The sequence below is a fragment of the Setaria viridis genome, chromosome 6, assembly GCF_005286985.2.
Source record: "Setaria viridis chromosome 6, Setaria_viridis_v4.0, whole genome shotgun sequence".
NCBI classification, from domain to species: Eukaryota; Viridiplantae; Streptophyta; class Magnoliopsida; order Poales; family Poaceae; genus Setaria; species Setaria viridis.
In genome coordinates, this window is record NC_048268.2 from 34,520,780 (window position 1) to 34,540,284 (window position 19,505).

General features: G+C 44.8%; 2 protein-coding genes across 2 annotated transcripts; both read right to left on the reverse strand.

Annotated features, from left to right (window-relative positions):
* Positions 1 to 6,435: 6,435 nt before the first annotated feature.
* On the reverse strand, positions 6,436 to 8,116 carry LOC117860336 (disease resistance protein RGA2). Its single transcript, XM_034743609.2, is given in 2 exon segments — positions 6,436 to 7,145; positions 7,147 to 8,116. Coding segments are annotated over 2 exon segments (1,140 nt in total). The 5' UTR covers positions 7,825 to 8,116; the 3' UTR covers positions 6,436 to 6,683.
* Positions 8,117 to 9,138: 1,022 nt separating this feature from the next.
* Positions 9,139 to 19,422, reverse strand: LOC117861018 (ADP-ribosylation factor GTPase-activating protein AGD3). The gene is made up of 19 exons (XM_034744473.2): positions 19,042 to 19,422; positions 17,580 to 17,656; positions 17,385 to 17,485; positions 17,066 to 17,136; positions 16,447 to 16,509; positions 16,309 to 16,353; positions 15,915 to 15,980; positions 15,751 to 15,798; positions 15,555 to 15,650; positions 15,431 to 15,472; positions 14,488 to 14,703; positions 14,275 to 14,406; positions 13,939 to 14,160; positions 13,766 to 13,852; positions 13,357 to 13,692; positions 11,858 to 12,000; positions 11,668 to 11,761; positions 9,889 to 10,385; positions 9,139 to 9,693 (listed from the first exon to the last, which is right to left on the reverse strand). Exons 1-19 carry the CDS (start codon positions 19,084 to 19,086, stop codon positions 9,582 to 9,584), a joined length of 2,493 nt encoding a protein of 830 aa, XP_034600364.1. The 5' UTR covers positions 19,087 to 19,422; the 3' UTR covers positions 9,139 to 9,581.
* Positions 19,423 to 19,505: the final 83 nt, after the last annotated feature.

Consider the following 19,505-nt stretch of genomic DNA (forward strand, 5'->3'; position numbering starts at 1 on the left):
ACCACAATTTATCATCAAGCGGTTCCGATGAACCAAGTACTACAAGATGAAACAAATTACCTCAGAGTATTTACCAGAATAGCGTCATCCATTTACCTTAAAGTAGTTACTAGAATAACGTCTACGATTTACCGCAGTATTATTTACTAGAATACTATCATCGGTTTACCACAAAGTGTTTACCAAAAGCGTCACCAATTTACCACAAAGTATTTACCAGTAGCGTCATTAATACCACAACGGTATTTACCATAATAGCTTCATATATTTACCACAAAGTTATTTTGAAATTCTTTCATTTATAATCAGGTTCCATATTAAAGGAAAAATTACCTTAAGAATAGTCTCTTACACAGTTCAAAGTCAAACAATATAGCACTTTGCCAAATTGGCTAGACTAGAAATAACAGTATGACAATAGAAGATGCTACTAGTCCACATTATAAAACTATATGTGCCATCCTAAAGAATAGCTCAAGCTATGAGAGAGAGAGAAATATGGGATGAACATGATACAATATAATTTACTTTGCTTGCACACACTGCTTCAACAAAAGATATGGAATGAGAATGACGTAAATATATTTTTTCAACAAGAATCAAATAAATGTATTGGTCTTCATCATATACTGGTAAAAGATCATCGTAAAAGGAATGACAGTAAATACAAGGAGGGCGCGCGCCCCCCTCCTACTTCGTCTACGGCTGCAGGCAGTGCCTCGATTTCTACACGCATCCCCGCTGTGCCGCGCTCCCGCGGATGGCGCTCCACCCGCACACGCTCATGCTGCTCTCGCTGCCCCACTAGCACGACGCCCGCCGCCGGTGCCTCAACGCTGCCGGGAGCTGCTGGAACGCTGCGCGGCTGGCCAGCGATGCCCGGTCGTACCAGTGCAACGTGGAGCTCTGCCTCGCGTGCCAGCTGTCGGCCGGTGCTGACGACGCTGGGGACGTCCGTGGAACCGCCCACCAGGTAGGGACGGCGATTGGAACGTCGCTCCGCGCAATATGCTGTGCATGCCTTGGAGTTCAAACGTCCCACCAGAGCATATCATACCGAGCCCCCACGTGAGTGACACGGGCGGACGCAACCACCGCGTCGCCACCCGAGCAAGCCACCAAAAGCCCGAGCGGCTTGCGAGGGCGGCGGCGGCGGGCCGCCCTTTGTCTCCTCCTTCATCCCCTAGCGGGCGTGGCCGCCATGGCTGCTGAAGGGAGCTACCGTGAGGCGGCACGTGGTGGGGCCGGTGAGGTCAGATTCGGACCCTCCATGGCCGGATCCGGTGCCCATGGCGCTGGATTCGCCGTCTGGTGCGGCAGTAGTGGCCTCCCCAACGCGGGCTGGCGCCCCTCGTCTGGCGTGGTGAGGGCCATTGCTGGGGTGGTCGGGCCTCCTGTGCAGGGGCGGCGTCGGTGTCTGGGCGAGCGAGGTGGTGGCCCACGCGGGGACGGTGGCGAGGAGTGAGATGGCAGCCCGTGCGGGGTGTGGTGGCTGCGCGCCGGCGGCCGCCGGGCGGAACGTGTCAGATCTGAGCCGGCCGGCTGGGGCTGACGACAGCGTGAAGGCGGTGGCACGCAACCGCAGCAGCTCTGTGCGCGAGCGAGGAGGAGGCCATGGAAGCAGGTGGTGACGGCGGAAGAAGGCCTGCGCGCTAGATCTGGAGCATGGCGGCTCGCAGGCGCAATGGTGGGCTGGAGGCGGTGCACAAAGGCGCTTCGCGTGAGCAGCGAGCAGTGGAGGCTGCACGCGGAGGCGCTACGCGTGGGCAGCGGTGGTTAAATGGCGGGGTTGTAGCGTGGAAGAGGCTTGGTGGCGCGGTGTTGCGACTCCCCGAGGAGATGCTCGGCGAAGCTGGGGCAGTGGTTGCGTGCGAGGAGCGGAGGTCGAGTGGTGGTGCCCCTGGGCGGCGACCGCAGCGGAGGTGAAGGTACGACGGTGTGGCATATGGAGGTGCGGCGGCGGCGCAACCCCGGCTGGGCTGCTGTGGCTGTCGTCCGAGAGTGCCGAGCCGTGAACGTGCAGCAAGAGGTTGGGTTGCTCCAGGCGAAAGCCCTCGCCGGCCTTCATGCTAGTGGAGAGGACGATGGCACCCTAGGGCGTCGTTTTCCCCGTTGGGGGCGTCACGTCCGAGCTTCAACCCTGCTGCACGGGGTTTCTCTAGGTGAAAACGCTATCTAGATCCTGGACGAGTGACGGCGGCGTCATTGACGTCGTGCTCTCCTTGGTGGTATCATCTCTAAAGACCCAACTCGGCTTGAGGCATTGTTGGCCCATTGGTCATGGATGGCAGTAGCTGGTGGCGGCAACCCTGCCACGTGGCAAGCTAGACAGGTGTTACCGAGCCCACGTGGAGGCGATCGCAGGTTATGGTGTCAGTCAGGGATTGTCGCATGGTTGTCAGATTTGGCTGCTTGCAGCGGACCGCGGCGGCTGGTGTTGCTTGGCAACGGTTAGTGTGGCGTGGGATTGCGTCGGAAGACAGCGCTTGCGGCAACGGCATCGTGGGACGACTAGGCTTGCAGCAGACTGCGGCAGGTTCCTCAGCTTGGCTAGGCCATCTGGTGCCATACATCATCAAAAGATGATGCAAGCGACTTCTTTGGCTCGCTGACGCGGCGGCAGAGGCTATGTGCGCGAGTGAAGCAACGAGGCGAGGCCGACGTGCGGCGGCCACTCAGCTGATTGATGGAGATCTGGGAAGCGGGGCAACATTGCTCACCACCGTGATGGTGACAAAAGAAACGGATCCGTGACGTGGAGTACCTGTGGCGGGCGTGGCGAGGCCCCCGCCCGCGGTGTTTTTTTGAGGCAACGAGAGCGAGGTGGAGTCCAACTGCAGATGTGGCGAGACCCCGCGCGTTGTGTTATCGTGGTGGCGACTGCGAGGTAGCCTGTGAGAGGTTCGGATTCAGTGGTATCACTCTGTCAGGTGGAGTGTTGTGTTTGTAGCGGCACTTCGGTAGAGGGTCCCACATGGTGGTGGCCTTCTCGGTGTGGTGCGGTCCGCTTCTATCAGGTTCCCTGTCGACGCAGGGTCATGTCTGGAGGTTTCGGCGACTACATGAGGGTGAATGTTAGTGGGTGCCGCGGTAAGCTTCGTTTCTACTGCCGTTGTCGAGCGGAGTCAAATCCGCTTGAGATGTGTTTGAGTTCGGTGCGCGTTGATGTTCCAATCCAACCGACCGATGTGTTGTTGAGTTGAGTTGAGTGCTATTGCGTGGTGCGGTACGTGTTGATGACCCAATCCAACCTGCTGGCATTTGTTGTTGGTTTTTCATTTTGTTGTATTCATCCAGTCTGACCTTCATCTTCTTTTTAATATAATCGGCAGCTCTCCTGCTTGGTTGGTTTAAAAAAATGAACCCGCTAACAGCGACGGCGGGTTAATATAAAGTCGTAATCTCATAGGTGTCCCTGTCATGTTACTCCATTATTCATCCTTTGCCAAATTGTTAGTTCACTGATTGTTATAGTGTGATTATAGTGTGTTATCACTGATTGTTATTATGTTATATCGAAACCTACATTGTATTCTATGCATACATATTTTTTTCTCGAATACGCAACAGAGCTCCGCATCTTTGTACTAAGAAGAATCAAATAGTTGATTTATATCAGCGCGTGGCAACCGATGCACACGCAGATGCATGCAGGACCTCAAACGGCTAGCGGTATAGACATAGACACCCACATACACGTACGCACACTCACCCCTACGAACCCATGCATGCAACCCTATCTCTAGATCACCTTCGAAAGATTGAGCCGGCAAATTCTCGAGATTGATGAAGTTACCACTGGCATCTCGCTGTCGACAGGTACATCACCTACTACTGAAAGAATAGCGCCGGTTAAATCCTAAAATAAATTCAGAAAAATACTAGCGTCAGAATAGCGCCGGTTAAATCCTAAAATAAATTCAGAAAAATGATAGCGCCGGGGCCAGGTTAAATGTAGAGTTATGTATGCATATACATGTAAATAAAACTGCATTTTATTAAATCCATTCAAAATCACCTCTAAAACCCTCGCTTTGCCTGTTGCCATGAAAGCCTCGGTTGAGGTCCCGGCCAGCGTGATGGATCGACTCCGTCTGTCCTCCGCCACCACCTCTTTCATCACCCGCTGCCTTCGCCTCACGGGCACCACGAGCATCGGCACCACGAAACATCTTCGCTTTCGCTGGCCACCGAACACTCTCCGATCTGGGAGATGAAGAGTGCGAGACTTTTGGAGTAACGGTGGTGTGCGGGTGGCTCGACGCGAGGCTCCTCGGTTTCCCTCCCGCAGTAAAGAGGAAACTTAAGCCTTCTGCACACCTAAACCTCCCTTGGGGTCCCACCGCAATGCAACATACAGCACCACCGGTTGGCCCAGTAGGCCCATGAAGCTGAAACGGCAGTGTTTCCCTAAATTCAAAATTTGAATCTGCAGTCGCCACCGCCGCGGCTACCGCCGCCATCGGCTCCGTCGCCGCCGTCTCCCCATCTTCACTAGACGCACCATCCTCGAGCTCCAGCTCCGCCAACAGCATTCTTGCACCCTTCCTCCCCTTTGAACGAACATCACGCACGAGTACATCTCCAAGCGACAGGCTCGGCGAGATCCGAGGACGCGGGAGGGGGCCTCGCCATACCTTGTTGCCAGTCTTCGTGGATGCCTTGCATGACCTGCGACACATTGAGTAGAACCAAACTCCGGAGACGAATTAGCTGCTAGAGCCTCCGTTCTCTTCAGTTCATCGACCGTGAAACCTGCTCGGAAAGCATCACGCACAAACCTGGTGTCACCCCCGACCCCGGCGACCACTTACTGTCGGCATTCCCCTCCTCATCTGAGCTTTCCTCGCCGTCCACCCTCCAGAAACGTGCGCCACTCCCTTCTCTCCTCGCCCTGGCTAGCAGGTCCGCCGGAGAGAGCACAAAAGGTGCTGAGTGCCTCCGCGTAGGGCAGAAAGCCGGCGAGCATGCTGGAGTATCTACCTGAGCTGTGGCCACCACGGGGGGAGGGCCAGGTCCGCCCGCCGGTTCACGGGCGGGGGAGCTCATCCAGCTTTCCGTCTCTGCCTATCGGCAAGCCCTGACGTTATCATGTGAAGGATAATAACTTTTGTCACGTCCCCAGTACAACAGCAGTTCAGCCCTTGTTTACTTGGGGAATTTGGGAGGTGCCAAAATACTGTAGCAACACTGTAGCGTTTCGTTTGTATTTGTGAATTATTGTCCAAATATTGACTAATTAGGCTCAAAAGATTCGTCTCGCAAAGTACAACAAAACTGTGCAATTAGTTTTTGATTTCGTCTACATTTAGTACTCCATACATGTACCGCAAGTTTGATGTGATGGGGAATCTTCTTTTTGCATAGTGCCAAAGTTGGGAGTTTTGTGGGAAGTGAACAAGGGCTCAGTTAGATCCTTTTTTCTCATTGAGTCCTTGTTTACTTCACTCCCAACTCCCAACTTTGACACTATGCAAAAAGAAAATTCCCCATCACATCAAACTTGCGGTACATGCATGGAGTACTAAATGTAGATGAAATTAAAAACTAATTGCACAGTTTTGTTGTACTTTGCGAGACGAATCTTTTAAGCCTATTGTCAATATTTGGATAATAATTCACAAATACAAACGAAACGCTATAGTATGCTACAGTGCCAGCACAGTAGTTTGGCACCTCCCAATTTAGCCAACTAAACAAGGCCTGAGATTGACCTTTGATCCACCTTTTACTTTCCTCAAACTGAACAGTTCCATCCTGTTTCGAAGCTGTCTCAGGCCGTTGAGCTCCTCAATACCAGAGCCATCTCCAGTGTCTACAATAAATGATGTCAGTGTGCAGAGGTTGTGTAGCAGGCTAAGTTTTGGAGGCATCCGCTTCAAGCTAGTGCATCTCAGCAGATACATATGGGTGAGCTTCCTCATAGTTTGCATGCCTTCCGGTAAAACTTGTAGCCTCCAACACTCATTGAGCCTCAGTGTTTGCAAGTTGTACATCATACAAATTGAATCTGGCAATCTAACTATTTCTGAACCAGAAAGATCAAGATATCTTAAATGTGTTGGATTTATGAGCTTGTGAATAATGTATGGGTCTCGGCAACGGATCGTTCTTAGTGATGTCAGTTTGAACTCCTTAAGATACGTATGCTCTGAAGATTGAGTTGATAAAGTGCGGAGAGATGATGAGCTCTTCGTTAATCTGACGATCTGTTCCGATTCATGCCGTGACAACTGCATGTGGCGTACATTATTTACTGATGAAGCGTTGTGCTGAATCAACTCTTCTGTAAAAGCGCACTCATCAGTGATATCTTTTGCTAAGCCATGCATTAAATCATGCATTTTACATTTAATTTCCTTGTATGGAGTGAAAGTATATCTAGAAATCTCGACATTCACGTCTTGAATAAATGACCTCCATACCAACTCATCGAAAACAAATTCACCTTTCTCTGCCAAATTTATTGATTCCTCGGCATGAATAAAATTGTTTGCCATCCACATTTCGATCAACTTATCCTTATCCATCTCATAGTCCTTGGGGAAAACCGCACAGAAGGCAAAGCATTGCTTCATTTCTAACGACAAATGCATGTAGCTCAATTTTAGAATGGACATCACTTCATCGTTGCCACCCTTATTTCTTTCTGCAATGGCCTCCCATTCCTTGATTCGACATTTTCAACTCATCAAGCCACCCATTGTCTTCAAAGCAAGGGGTAGTCCCTTGCACCTGCTGACAATAAGTTTGCCGATCGATATGAACTCCTGTTGCTCAACTCCATTAATAAATGCTTTCTTTGAGAACAATGCCCATGAATCATCTTCACTGAGGCATGTAAGCTCATGGGGTGGAAGGGTGCCCATTATAAAGGCAACTTTTCGGCTTCCACTTGTGACAACTATCATGCTTCCCAATCCACCAATAGAAGAACACAATAGTGGCTTCAGGTCATCCTCCCACTTTCTCTGCTCTTCATTCCACACATCGTCAAGAACCAATAGGAATCTTTTCCGACCAATTACTTCCTGCAGTCGCTGTCGAAGCAGCTCCATGGTGTCAGGCAGGTCACATCTTCCATTTGAAGCCAATTGTATGATGGATCTTACAACAGCAGTAGCTTCGAAGTTTTCAGATACACAGACAGTGCCACATCTTCAACTCAAAGTGCTTCTGAACACTGTTGTCATTGTACACCATCTTTGCCAGCGTGGTCTTCCCCAAACCTCCCATTCCAATGATAGGCAACACCTGCACATTCCGCTGATCTTGCTGGTCGAGCAACAGCTTCACCACGACATCCTTGTCGTCATCTCTGCCAAAGATCTCCGTAAAGTCATCCAGTGCCGAATGTGTCTGTCGATACAGAGGTCGCGGCACATCTGGCTCTCTCTGCATCAGACCAAACTTCTGCATATCCTTCACCAGCTTGTCGATCTTGCCCAGCACGTCCTTGAGCTCCCTGCTGGCCTTATGACGGAACACGAGTCGATTCCTTGAGGAAAATTTGTCGAGTACCTTGCGGGTTATGGGTCGGTGGCTCTGGGCCTCTCGGCGCAGCGCCTCGTACTGGAAGTCGTCGAGGACGTCGTCGGCCTGGTACACGGCGGCCCTGAGCTCCCTCATCCACGCCCTGACGGCGCGGCCGGCCGCGGTCTCCGCCTCGGCGTCGGCCAGCAGGGGCTGCACGTACAGCAGCTTGAGCTCCAGGTCCCGGCGGTCGTCGTCGACGCCCCACATGGCGGTGACCTTCTGGACGAGCGCGTCGGCGGCCTTGCCGAGCACGCCGCGCACCACGGGGAGGAGCAGCGACTCAGCCATCGGCGGCGCCCTCGTTGGCAATCGGGATGGCTCTCACTCTTCTGCAAGGAACAACCGTAGTGGCAAGCGAAAGGCAGAGCTTGGGAATGGTGGAGGCGGCTTGAATCGGGAAGACCGGAAGAGAGTTCAGATCAGTACCGAGTGTCTTTCGTCGTCGACAAGGTAGAGCTAGTGCGCCTTTATTTTTTCAAAAAAAAAGAAAAAAGTGTATGTTTCGTCCTTAAGTATTGTAAAAGTGACATTCATCCCTCATATTTCATTTGGTACAAATCAACCTCTTAATTAAATAAATAGGTGCATTTATCACCCCGCTTTAGTCTAACACAGTGATTTAGTGTAATATAACTAGTTTAGCCCATGTAATCATCTTACTAATTACTACTTAACCACGTCTAATGTTGAGTCAATCGCTATAACACTTTGGTGTGAATCGGTTCGTTAATTTTTTCTATAAATTTTTATGTGATAGGAAATTTAGCAGATTTATTTTTTTAGGTTTTATATCTTCGACTCAGCATATTACATCGCTAAGCAGGGATTAATCAGGTGATTATGCGGTATAAATTGCCATTAGATTGCACTAAATCATTGTTAAATTAAGGTGGATGATAAATGCACCAATTTAGTTAGAGGGGTTTGATTTGCACCAAATGAAACATGAGGATAAATGTCACACTTTTGCAATGTTTGAGGGATGAAAAATATAATTTTCTAGAGTGCAAGAAAATCACGAATTTATGCTGAAGGCCAACCTGGCACGGCGCATACAGATTCTTTCATTCTGGATTAAATTAAATCTACTTAACAAAAGCAACAAGACTAAGGGTGGGTCTAGGAAAGGAACATTACAAACCCAACAAAAGCCATCTAGTGCGCCCTTTCAAAAAGAAAAAGGAAAACCTCAACGCGAAGCTAGCAGATGCAGCGAAGTTGCAAGGCACAACAGCTGCACTACTTGAACAATATAATTTTTTGTTGAAAAAGCTCGAACAATATAATAATATCCACGTTTGGCAGCAATAATCCACGTATAATAGGTAAAACCTTAAGGCCTGCAAGTGTCATGTGAGAAAAGCGTATGGGATGAAAAATTAAATCGCCTAACTTCTGTAGGCATCGTGCAGTTTTTCTTTCTATCTTTCGTTATGTGCAACATACTCCGGGCTTCTGGTTGAGCTTCAAAAGGCTATATGTGAGCGTTTTTTAGAGGTACACTGTGAGCTTTCATAACGTTGTCTGCATAACATTAGCGCCTGTAATTGTACTATGTATCGAAGAAAAAAAAGAACTATAAAAAAGATCCATCGGACAACATAATGCAATCTATTTCGATTGAGCTGGGCACAACTGTCGTATATACTATGCACACCATAGATCACAAGATCACAACGGCACATCTCGATATGTACAATCATCTTTCATCTTAAGGGCAGCTACTTCATGATGAAAGATGACCAGATCCATTTACAAGCTTACTATTGCATCATCTGCAAACAAAGCCAAACCGTTTGCCAGATGATTAAATCAGGACCACTGATGCTAAAGAAGCAAAAAGGATAAAAATGAAAAACAAACAACACGGCCGCCATGTTGCGGAAGCTCCATCCAGAACGACATATACATAAATTGCTCTCATGCCACAAACTTGGATTATCTGCAAGACAAGCTGGGATGCATGCGGGACTGGAGCCATGTTAGTTGAGTCGACCACACCAGGTGGGGGGCTTCGATTTACTGAAGGTGTGGTAGCAAGATTATCAACTATGGTCCTCTAACAAAATAAGAATATCTTCATCGGTTGTTCCGCAGTCGATTGCATATTGTGATGCTGTTCTACCATCTTGGTCCATGGCCTGTGAATCGGCCCCTCTGCATAGAAACAGAAAGGAAAATGAGATGTATTTGCATTTTTGCTGATTTGCTAGATCATTCCGAGTCGCTAAGCAAAACAGAGCTCTGATGGTGATTATGTAGTGTTATACTAGCAGTGGTTCGCATCAACCCTGTTGACAAAATAAACATGTTGTGCAAGATCAAATTTCTGAGTTACAGGTTCTTGCATACCTGGAGAGGAGAAGCTTAGCATGCTGATGTCTTCCTTTTAAAATGCAGTGATGAAGGGGTGTCCGACCCCTTGAATCAGTCATGTTTACATTAGCGCCATACTGCAATAGTAATTCAACCATACCAACATCTGCGACACGGCATGCAAGATGAAGCAAGGAGAGACCTTCACAACTGTCCTCCATGTCATCTGTGCGTGAACTTGTGCTAGCTGGGGAAAGGGGCTCTCCCGCATAAATCTTGTCATGAGAATTGCAATCAAAAAATCTAGGACTACCACCAGGTGTTGAAGCTGGGTGCTCTAGTTGAAGTGCTTTGCCAAGAGTCAAACACGAACTAGAAGGCATATCTCCCCAAACCAAATTTACATTGGCACGTGATCTCACAATAAGACTGTATGCAGATTTCTTGTCATTTGCAGATACACTATTCCACATCTGCTGAGCTAGCTGACTCTCATCCATGCTATAGTTCTGTATGAATTCTTTGTCAACATACTGGAATATTCACACCATAAAAAAGAAAAAATGTCAGCATACCACATTGGAATATATGGCACTAAATATATGTGCGAATTGAAGATCTTCAAATAGGCCTATAATGTACACATCAAACCATGTGATAACACTAAACAGATTCTGGTTCATGCAACTCATTTTCAGATGGTTTCATGGGCATTCGATCATTGTTGATGAGCATTTGGGTAGTGCCTGAAGAAACTTGCTATGAAAGTTCAAGCATCTTGCCAAGAATGCATCCCCCTCTGTGACCACAATTGTACATCATCTCTAAATACATCATATGGTCACCAATTTCAATTGTAATAATATTTTTTTGAAATATAAAAAACATTATTGAAAGCTAGTCTTCTGACAAGCTTACGTGTATCATTTCCGCATGCTGCTCTTAATATGAAAAAAAATAATATAATCTGTTGAAGTTAGAATAGCTTAACCAAACACATTCTTGGATGGCACTTGTTTTTTGACTGACAAGAATACTGATAAAGATACCCAGAAAAATGCAGGATGAACCACTATTTTCTTACCCTTTTTTATCATTATAATGTTTACTGTCTGTAACATCACAAAGAGTAACTTAGGCAGTTTATGAATAGCATATATACAAGAGGCTCGTGATGTGGATCTACAATTATGAGGAAAAAGGAGGTGCTGCATATAGGCCAATAAAACTAAATAAACCATCCGATCAACTCTAAGCTATAGGGCCATGTTGTCTCTACAAAAATCACATCAGCATTAACATCCTTGATTCATCTTTATGAGGTCTGTAATCTGCTTCTAAAGATCATGGAATAGTTCTTTTCCATAACAGTTCAAAAAAATAAAGCACAAAAAGAGAGAGAGAAACCCAAGCATGTATGCTATCAGGTGAAATTTTCTTATCACAAGTGGTGAGGTAAGCAGAGAATTTCCTTTGTTTCATAATTCATTATGCAATGCAAGCTAATTGTGTGATCTGGGAGAAAAGGAGCTTTTTTCACCAAAAAAAAAAAGGAATATGTGGATGCTGCTAAAGCCTTCTTATATGGAAAGGACTTAGATCAACAAAGGTAGGTCCAGAACTGGCAGCACATCCTAATTGGCAATGGCCATATAGAGACTAGAGTTCTCTAGGTAGTAAACCATAAGGAGTCATATTTATACAATCATTCTTATCATGGGGATCCTTGAGACAACTTAGTTTTCGACATCCCATCCATTTGCTTAAGAGGAAAGGAATACAGGCAGTTCCACAGTTGCAAAATGTGGCGAGTACCTTGGCATGAATAAACTTCTCTTTGGCAGAGAAAGCATCTTTGTGTTTTGGCTTTTTAACAGAGAGGTATTGTGATGTGTCTGATCCATCAACACTGCAAAAGAAAAAAGGTTGCAAGTTTGTTACTTTGAGAGCAATAGAGAAGACAGCGAACACTTCATAAAGAAATTCAAAACGTTCATAATATTACCTTAAATTATCATCAGGACGGCCATTATTTGATGAAGGTAACATCTCTTCCCAAATATTGTTGACAAACATGTTGCCTAGTGACTGAAAGAGATTGATTACAGATGGCTCCCAAACTCTGACATCAAGTGTCAGAGATCTTACCTGAAATGAGATGCATGTATTTTAGTTATTATTCTGAATCGAAAAATATATATACCTACCCAAAAATAGCAATGTGAAAATGATACTCAGCTGTAAGAAGATAGCCCCTTAAGTAATTTAGACTTTACAAGTTTGAAAATAATTGCTTCAGATTTCAGGTTTATATTTTAAAGTTAGAGAGCAATTTCTTTGCGCATATGGGCATGTGCCCCCAAAACCCCCTGCTTAGCTGGCTGATGGATTGCTAATGGATCCTAACAGTGTGAGTTGAGCTGAGCCACCAAAAGCCCCCTTTGTCATGTGACGTGTATGACAAAAGCACTAAAGTTGGCTAACAGCAAGGGGTGGGGGGCACACCTGGCCATATGCGCATAAGAGAATTTCATTTTTATATGTAAGCATTGACTCTCCTTCCTGGGCTAAAGTACAATCACATCCATCTCTGAATAGCAAAATGTGTCGCAGCTGTAGTTGTGATAGCACCACTGCACCAGAGCCAAAATTCATGTGATGCCATGCACAAACTGAAACAAGTTTTTAGACTTTAAAGATTAATTGCATGCAGCAATCAATCTATGTGCATGACCCATCAAGATAAACAACTGTTTCTTCAGCCAAGTTTTCCAAATTTCCTTTTCAAAACATCCACCCCCCTGAACCTTTCCTATGGATCTGGAAGTCAAGGTGTTCCAACAAGTTAAGGGTTTTCTGCTGGCTTCTTTTCACGGACAGATTGAACACAAGAAACATCTTGAAAAGGAAGAATCATAGGATTGAAGGAAATAACTACAATTGTGTTTTATGTCAGGCAAATACAGAAGAAACTGCCTTCCACCTTTTCTTTGGTTGCACCTTTAGTAAACACTGCTGGCAACTTCTTGGCATTCACTGGAACACGCACCAGAATTTCTGACATGTTGATTTCAGCCAAGATGAACTTCCCAAACTCCTTTTATATGGAAACGTTCATAATTGGGGCATGGCAAATTTGGAAGCAAAGGAACAATCTCATCTTCGAAAGAAATCAGCCTAGCTTGCAAGATTGGAAACAGCATTTCATTGATGAAAGTCTACTACAAGCTCATAGACTCAGTGAAGATAGAAGAGCGGCTTTCCTTAGTTGGATAGACCTCCTGTAGATTATCAGCTCTATCCTCTGGTTTTGATATTTTGGTTTTTAGTTGTGTATAGCCCTCTCCGCTCTCTCACTGCTTTGGCAGTTTGTACAGTTTCCTTTTTAGTTCTTTTGGTTTTCAATAAAATCCTACACAGCGGGGGCCTCCCTCGCTGTATTTACGTCAAAAAGATAAACAGCTGTTCTATTACAAAGGAATAACAGATAAGTTTTGCAGTTACCTTCGATATATGCACTCCAAGATTTCTGTGCACCCCAGAACACTCTATGCATAGAAGGGCACCAAGGTTTAGAGATGCCCAATCTGGTTCTGAAGCACCACAATCTGCACACATATTATTGCCATCGACTTTCCTAAGCAAGTCAATTGGTTTTTCAGGTTTCATGTTAGTTCTGTGATGATGTGTGCCTCTGACATCATGCTGCCCATTTCCAGAGTTCTTCTCCAGTACCAAATCATCGCTTATGGAAGGTTCAAATTCCACTGAACTACTAAAGGAGCTACTCTCACTGGCACTCCTATCATGGCCACTGCCCTTAGGGCTTGACATAAAACACTGAAATGGAACAGCGGAGTATTATAAATTGAATTCAAATAAATCAATCAAACCGAGGTCATCCATTACTAACCTGTTCTGGGGATTGTGAGCTCAGGAGAGAAGCAATAACACCAGTTATCTTTTCAATCCAATCCATCTGATCTACTGCACTCTCTGCCTGCATAAACACTAAATGTGTTCATTAAGTATGAAAGACTTAACCATATCCACCAAGAAAGTTTTGTTCATAATCTTGTGCTATACCTGCAGTGTGTAGACCTTTGTGGGTGAAATAATTCTGAAGCAGAACCTCAGATCTGATTGCTCTGCATCAACTTTAATGGTTGATGTCAACAAATTTACAGTATGCCGTGCAACAGACTTCTCATCATGTACAATACCATGGTAATGAGAAGAGAACAATCTACTCAACAACCCAGAACCATGTTCAGGGGGGTTAACGCCTCTTTGGATGGAACAACCGGCCTATAAGATCAAGGGAAAATGGTTGAGAAAAGGATGGGACTGAATATATCATGAATGCATAAAAGTCATTCCAACTTAATTATGTCAACACCAAATGTTACAGCGGAGACCTACAGGTGGCCTAGTAATTTGTTTGCGATAGTAGTACAACATTCCTCGACTATCAAGTACGAAGAACCTTCTTTTCCAATCGGCTCTCAAGTTTGACGATCTCTTTGAAAGGTAACCTTGACGAATGGTCTGTACCTGAAAGTAGTACATCACGATGTTAATTTTCTTTCTAAAATTGCCATACCTGTTTTTCCCCCATGGATCAGAATGTCTTACCTTGCCTCTTGTGGATGACTGCATCACTGCCTCAATCATTTTATGTGAACTCCTACCGATTGTTGGTATTCCGTCACCATTGTAACAATCATTCAAACCATTTACAGAAGACCGACTTTCTCGGTCTATCTGCCTTTTGTACTCATGCATCCTCTCTACAAGAGAAGCTTGTTCCTTGTTTGCCCTTTCCCTTGATTGCTGAGCATAAGCAAGAACCTGCAGAAGAATTTAGAAGCAGGTTAAAAGAAAAAAGTCTTTGTCGACATCATACTTTGAGTAGTTTACGTAGAAGCAAAATTGAAGAAACAATTAAAATCTCATCTTAATGAAACAGAGAATAAGTAAACAAATCTTTGTTAGAATGAGATTCCCAGACATGGCAGTATAATAAATTTTTTGTGAGCATGGCTGATTGACAAGGTAAAGGATTTGGCTCTAATGCCATGTAACATAAAAAGGAAATGCAACAAAAAGAGAGAATTAATCAATTGGGTGAGCACCAACCAATAGAGGCTTTTGTTATAGAATAGATCCATGTGATAAAATCTATTTCTACTGTTCCATGTAATTATTCCTTAAAAAAGTGTCAGTTCTTAGCTACATGGGGATGACTTAGGTCCAATAAATTTGATCGCCTGAATTTGTTATCTCATAATCAAGATCAAAATCAATATATATAAGTGACTGTGCACTCAAGAACTGGACCCATGTGAAGGTCACCGGTGCTTTGGAGCACAATGACAATGAATGGCAGATCCATCTCAGAACTTCCTGGCATACAGGTCAACTAATAAACAGGTCAAGTCTCAACTGGTGGCTTGAAAGCAGAAATGTTGGGTAGTAATATTTACATTTTAGGATTATGTAACGACTGGAACAAAGCATTCAGATGCATGATAAGCTAGCAACACTAAAGTACAAAGGGAAATGGTTCAAGTGTTACCTGATTAATATATGGCTCCATTTGATGCAATAGTTCATATCCCTGATGAATAACAATTGATAGGATTAATCTCATTTCATGCATAAGATAGCTACACCATGAGGTAAAATATATAAGGCGGTACTTGTTTGAAATATCGAAGATGTGAGTCCATTGTCGCACTAACAGCCTCCAAAAATTCAAATCTCTTCTTTGCTTCGATGTGGGAAAGTGACGTGACCTGAGAGATTGACATGGATATGGCAAACAATGGCATGATAAGCATATAGGCACAGAGTGAGAAACTAAGGAGCAAAGTAAGGGACAATGCCAGCCTATACCAGGTTGAAACGAGCTTGCTCAAATGAAGATCTAGCACTGTGGAGCTCCTAGATATTAACAGATGCAAGTTAGTTTGGAGGGGGGGGGGGGGGGGGGGGGGGGGGGGGGGACTGCCTTAACTTCTGTGTAACACTGTAAAATGTTGAACAAGAAAGATTTTTACATCTTCGATCGCAGTTGTTATGTCTGGTCGTGTGCCTTTCTTCAATGATAGGTACTTCTCACGAATCTATGACCAAAACAACCAGTTCACAAGTTAATCGTATACTCGCTCTTAAAAATTGAAATGTGATAACATCGCAATTATGCAACAAAGTATTGCAGAAAAATTATGAAAAAACAGCATATCAGGAGAAAAGTATGAAAACACCTAGAGTAGAACAATTCTCAACTTCAATAAGCTAACTCATTATCAATCACTAAAGAAACAGCACAGAAATCACACAGAAATATTCATGTGTGAGGAAAGAGGAAAGTCTCCACCATTATTTTGTGACATGAAAATAAAAATAATAAATACATTACAAGCACGAAACAGCAAAATAAAGATAACTTGCCTGGTCATATGCAAGGCTAGCCTTGTCAAAACGCTTATGAGCATCCTGAAAAATGTATTAAACAGGAAAGTGTGGCATTCGATTATTTTCTTTGTTATTTTTTCACAGTTTTGTGTTAATAGCAAATAATACTAGTACCTTCACATCATGCAAATCAATATCTACAAAATTCAGCAGTCTGTCATTTAGCATGTGTTCAACCTGCCAGAAAACCGAATCAGAAATTAGACCACCTAAATTAATAAAAGTTTGATATACCATGAAATGAGATAAGCTGGATTTTTTTAATAAAGGAACATCAAACATCACATGCCACTCTAAAGACAAGTATTACATGAAAATTGTATGAAAAAAGGAATATGAATCTTAATGTAGCATGATAATTCCTCACCATTAATATCATCTAGTAACACAAAATGACGCGTCTTTTTCAATTCTGACTATGACCATATGACAACAAGGTGCAAAAATAAGCCACATTCCTATGTTGTGGCCAACTGGCCATAACATCAACCAGACTACATAAGTGAATAGGATCACATAAATCTTTAAGAAATGTGCTTTTTTTATGTTCACTGATCAAGAAATCCGAATTAGCAGGAAACAACACAAAAAGGTAGAAAGTACAACAATGCTCATGAAAAAAGACAAAAGAATCAATCTCCAGGTTAAATTGATAGGTGTCTAAATACAAAGAGAGCAATAGAATTGGCTGAAGCAGTTCACATAATCGCATTCTAAAACGGAAGTGCACTACCTGGGAGCGCAGGACTTCCTTGTATGTTCCAATTTCTCTCAAGGCAATTGTAAATTTAGTCATGACAGGTCCTGGAAAGGAAACAAACATTTGGTATGCTTAGTAGACGAACTTACGACACTAAACTCCACTCTACTCTTATGTGGTGAATGAAAAACAAGTAAAATAAGTCAGTTAACAAATGAAGGAACTTAAATACAAGGAATGGTGAAAAATACTGAAGACGACAAAGCAAATATGAAAGAAAAAAAATCTACTGCATACACAAATGGCAAATTTGTAACTGCTGTTAGAAAAATCGGGTGAAAAGGTGACTAACCACCAAAAGCAACACTAATTGGATCATTGTGGCCTCCTCCAAATGCTTCAAGTGAGCTTGCAAATGCAATATCTCCATCGTATGCTTCCCCTAGTCCTTCACTGCAAAAAAAGGGTGTAACGTAGGGGAATGAATTGCAGCTCAACCATACTCCCTGTAAGAAAATACATTAATGAGCTTTGAATGGTCACTTACGTATACTTGCGGCAACCTTTATGGAACTTCAAACATCTCTCTCTCAGCAATTCAGCACCCTCCTCAAGTGACTGTATCTGTTTCCAGGGGAACAAAAAGGTGCATATCAGAGGAGGGGCAAGGTTTCATTCATGCACTAATATTAATGATTTGGAATAGAATATAAAATGCATATGTTGTTTCTCCTGCCAATGCCTACTAAATTGGGTAACATTATAAAATCTCTTTGAAGAAGCAATATTTTACACTATGCTAAACAACATATTTAGAATTCAAAACCTTGAAAATGCCATGCAAGTTCATGAACCCATTCACAAAATGGAAGACCTATTATTTCATTTAAGAAACATCAAAATGAGTAAGATAATAGTATATGAAGCAGTGTATGCCCAATTGGCAAAAACATTACAAAATTATGAGACTATATTATGGAAATAGTTCATCTAGAAAAATGGAAGCTCCACCAATAAAACCACCATGTCTAGTTAGTTCCACAAACATTGACAAGCTAATGCAGCAATGTAATCATAAATAGATATCAACAAGAGAAAAGACACTATCTGTGAAGTGCACTATAGATTTTTTTTAAAAAAATAATGCACATTTGTTTTGGTGAAGAATTCACATCAAATTTGAAACAACTCCAGAAATTGAATAAAATCGTCTCATATCTCATTGTGTCAAGTGTTAATAAAACTTCACAGTCTACGCCAAAATAAAAGATACTGCACTGAAAAATCTGAAGCAGCCACGGATGCACTTACAGTCGCAGCACTATGCACAATTAGTTGCTGATGTTGATTAAAGAAAAATCAGAAAACATTCCCTTTTCTCTAGAAATCAAACTGATTAGTAACCACTCATTTTGCTGCCCTGGAAAAACCACAACAATCATTCTCCGAAGAGAAACCGACGCACTCAAACCTGACAAAGTGACAATTCAACAACATGCTACAATGCAGAAGCGCGAATGCGCAGCACACAGGCACACAGAGTGAAAACAAGAGCATACGACAACCCAGGGACGAATAATAAAACAAACCACAGCCTACAATGCTTTGACCAACCGATCCGTGGAAGCCGAAGCACAAGGAAGGAATTAAGCCTTCCATGTGCAGTCTCAAAAATAAAAAATTAGATAAAGGGGGGGGAGGCTCTGTCTGGGCACGCGCGGCGCATCAACCATCATCCGGAGAAGAGAAGCGGCTAGCCGCAATCCAGCAGCGGCCATGTGCGGTAGCGCCAACGACGCAACCCAAAAAAAAATGATAAAATAAAAGTTGGCCGGAGCCCGGAGGCACGCAGCCGCAGGGATCAAAGCCCGCCGCCCGCCACGACAGAATCCAGGGAGCCGCTACGAATACAGGCAACGGTGGCACGCGCGGACGCCCGCGCCCTCATGTCCCCCCGTCAACCCTAGGAACCGAGATCCGGTCGGAGGATCGTGCCGTGCCACTCTCACCTGCGTCCGGAACATGGGCGAGTCATCGAGCTTGGCAAAATACATGGCTGCCGCTGCCGCTGCCACGACCACCACCAAACACCTCCGCAGCCTCGCCGCCTCCTACCTCCCCATCCGCGTCTCAACCCGCCGCCACCCCCTCGCCGCCGGCTGTGACTTTCCTCCGGCCGCCGCCGGGACCCGAGCCCGCCGCCGCGCGCAGGTAGGCAGGTAGGTAGGGGGAGAACGTGCGGCGAGGCGGTCGTCGCCGTGTTCCCGGGGAATGGCGGCGATCTGGGTGGCGGGTGGAGCGCGGGGGGGTGGGGGAATTGGTCGGGTGGCTCGCCGAGAAGGGAGGAGTGGAGAGCGAGGTGGAATGCTGAAAATAACGGTGCGCACCTCTGTCTCCTTCTCTTCGGGAGGAGAGAGAGAAGAGAGAGGTGGCAACTGGCGAGTTTAATTAGTCTTTGGTCCTCGCTAATTAA

What these genes read in the sequence shown, in the direction of transcription:
- LOC117861018 (XM_034744473.2), bottom strand. Translation starts at nt 19,086, where the DNA reads ATGTATTTTGCCAAGCTCGATGACTCGCCCATGTTCCGGACGCAG. An exon ending in AATTAGTGTTGCTTTTGGTG is followed by an intron (nt 17,137 to 17,384) that starts GTTAGTCACCTT and finishes TTTCCTTTCCAG; the next exon opens with GACCTGTCATGACTAAATTT. An exon ending in GCTCACAATCCCCAGAACAG is followed by an intron (nt 13,693 to 13,765) that starts GTTAGTAATGGA and finishes GTTCCATTTCAG; the next exon opens with TGTTTTATGTCAAGCCCTAA.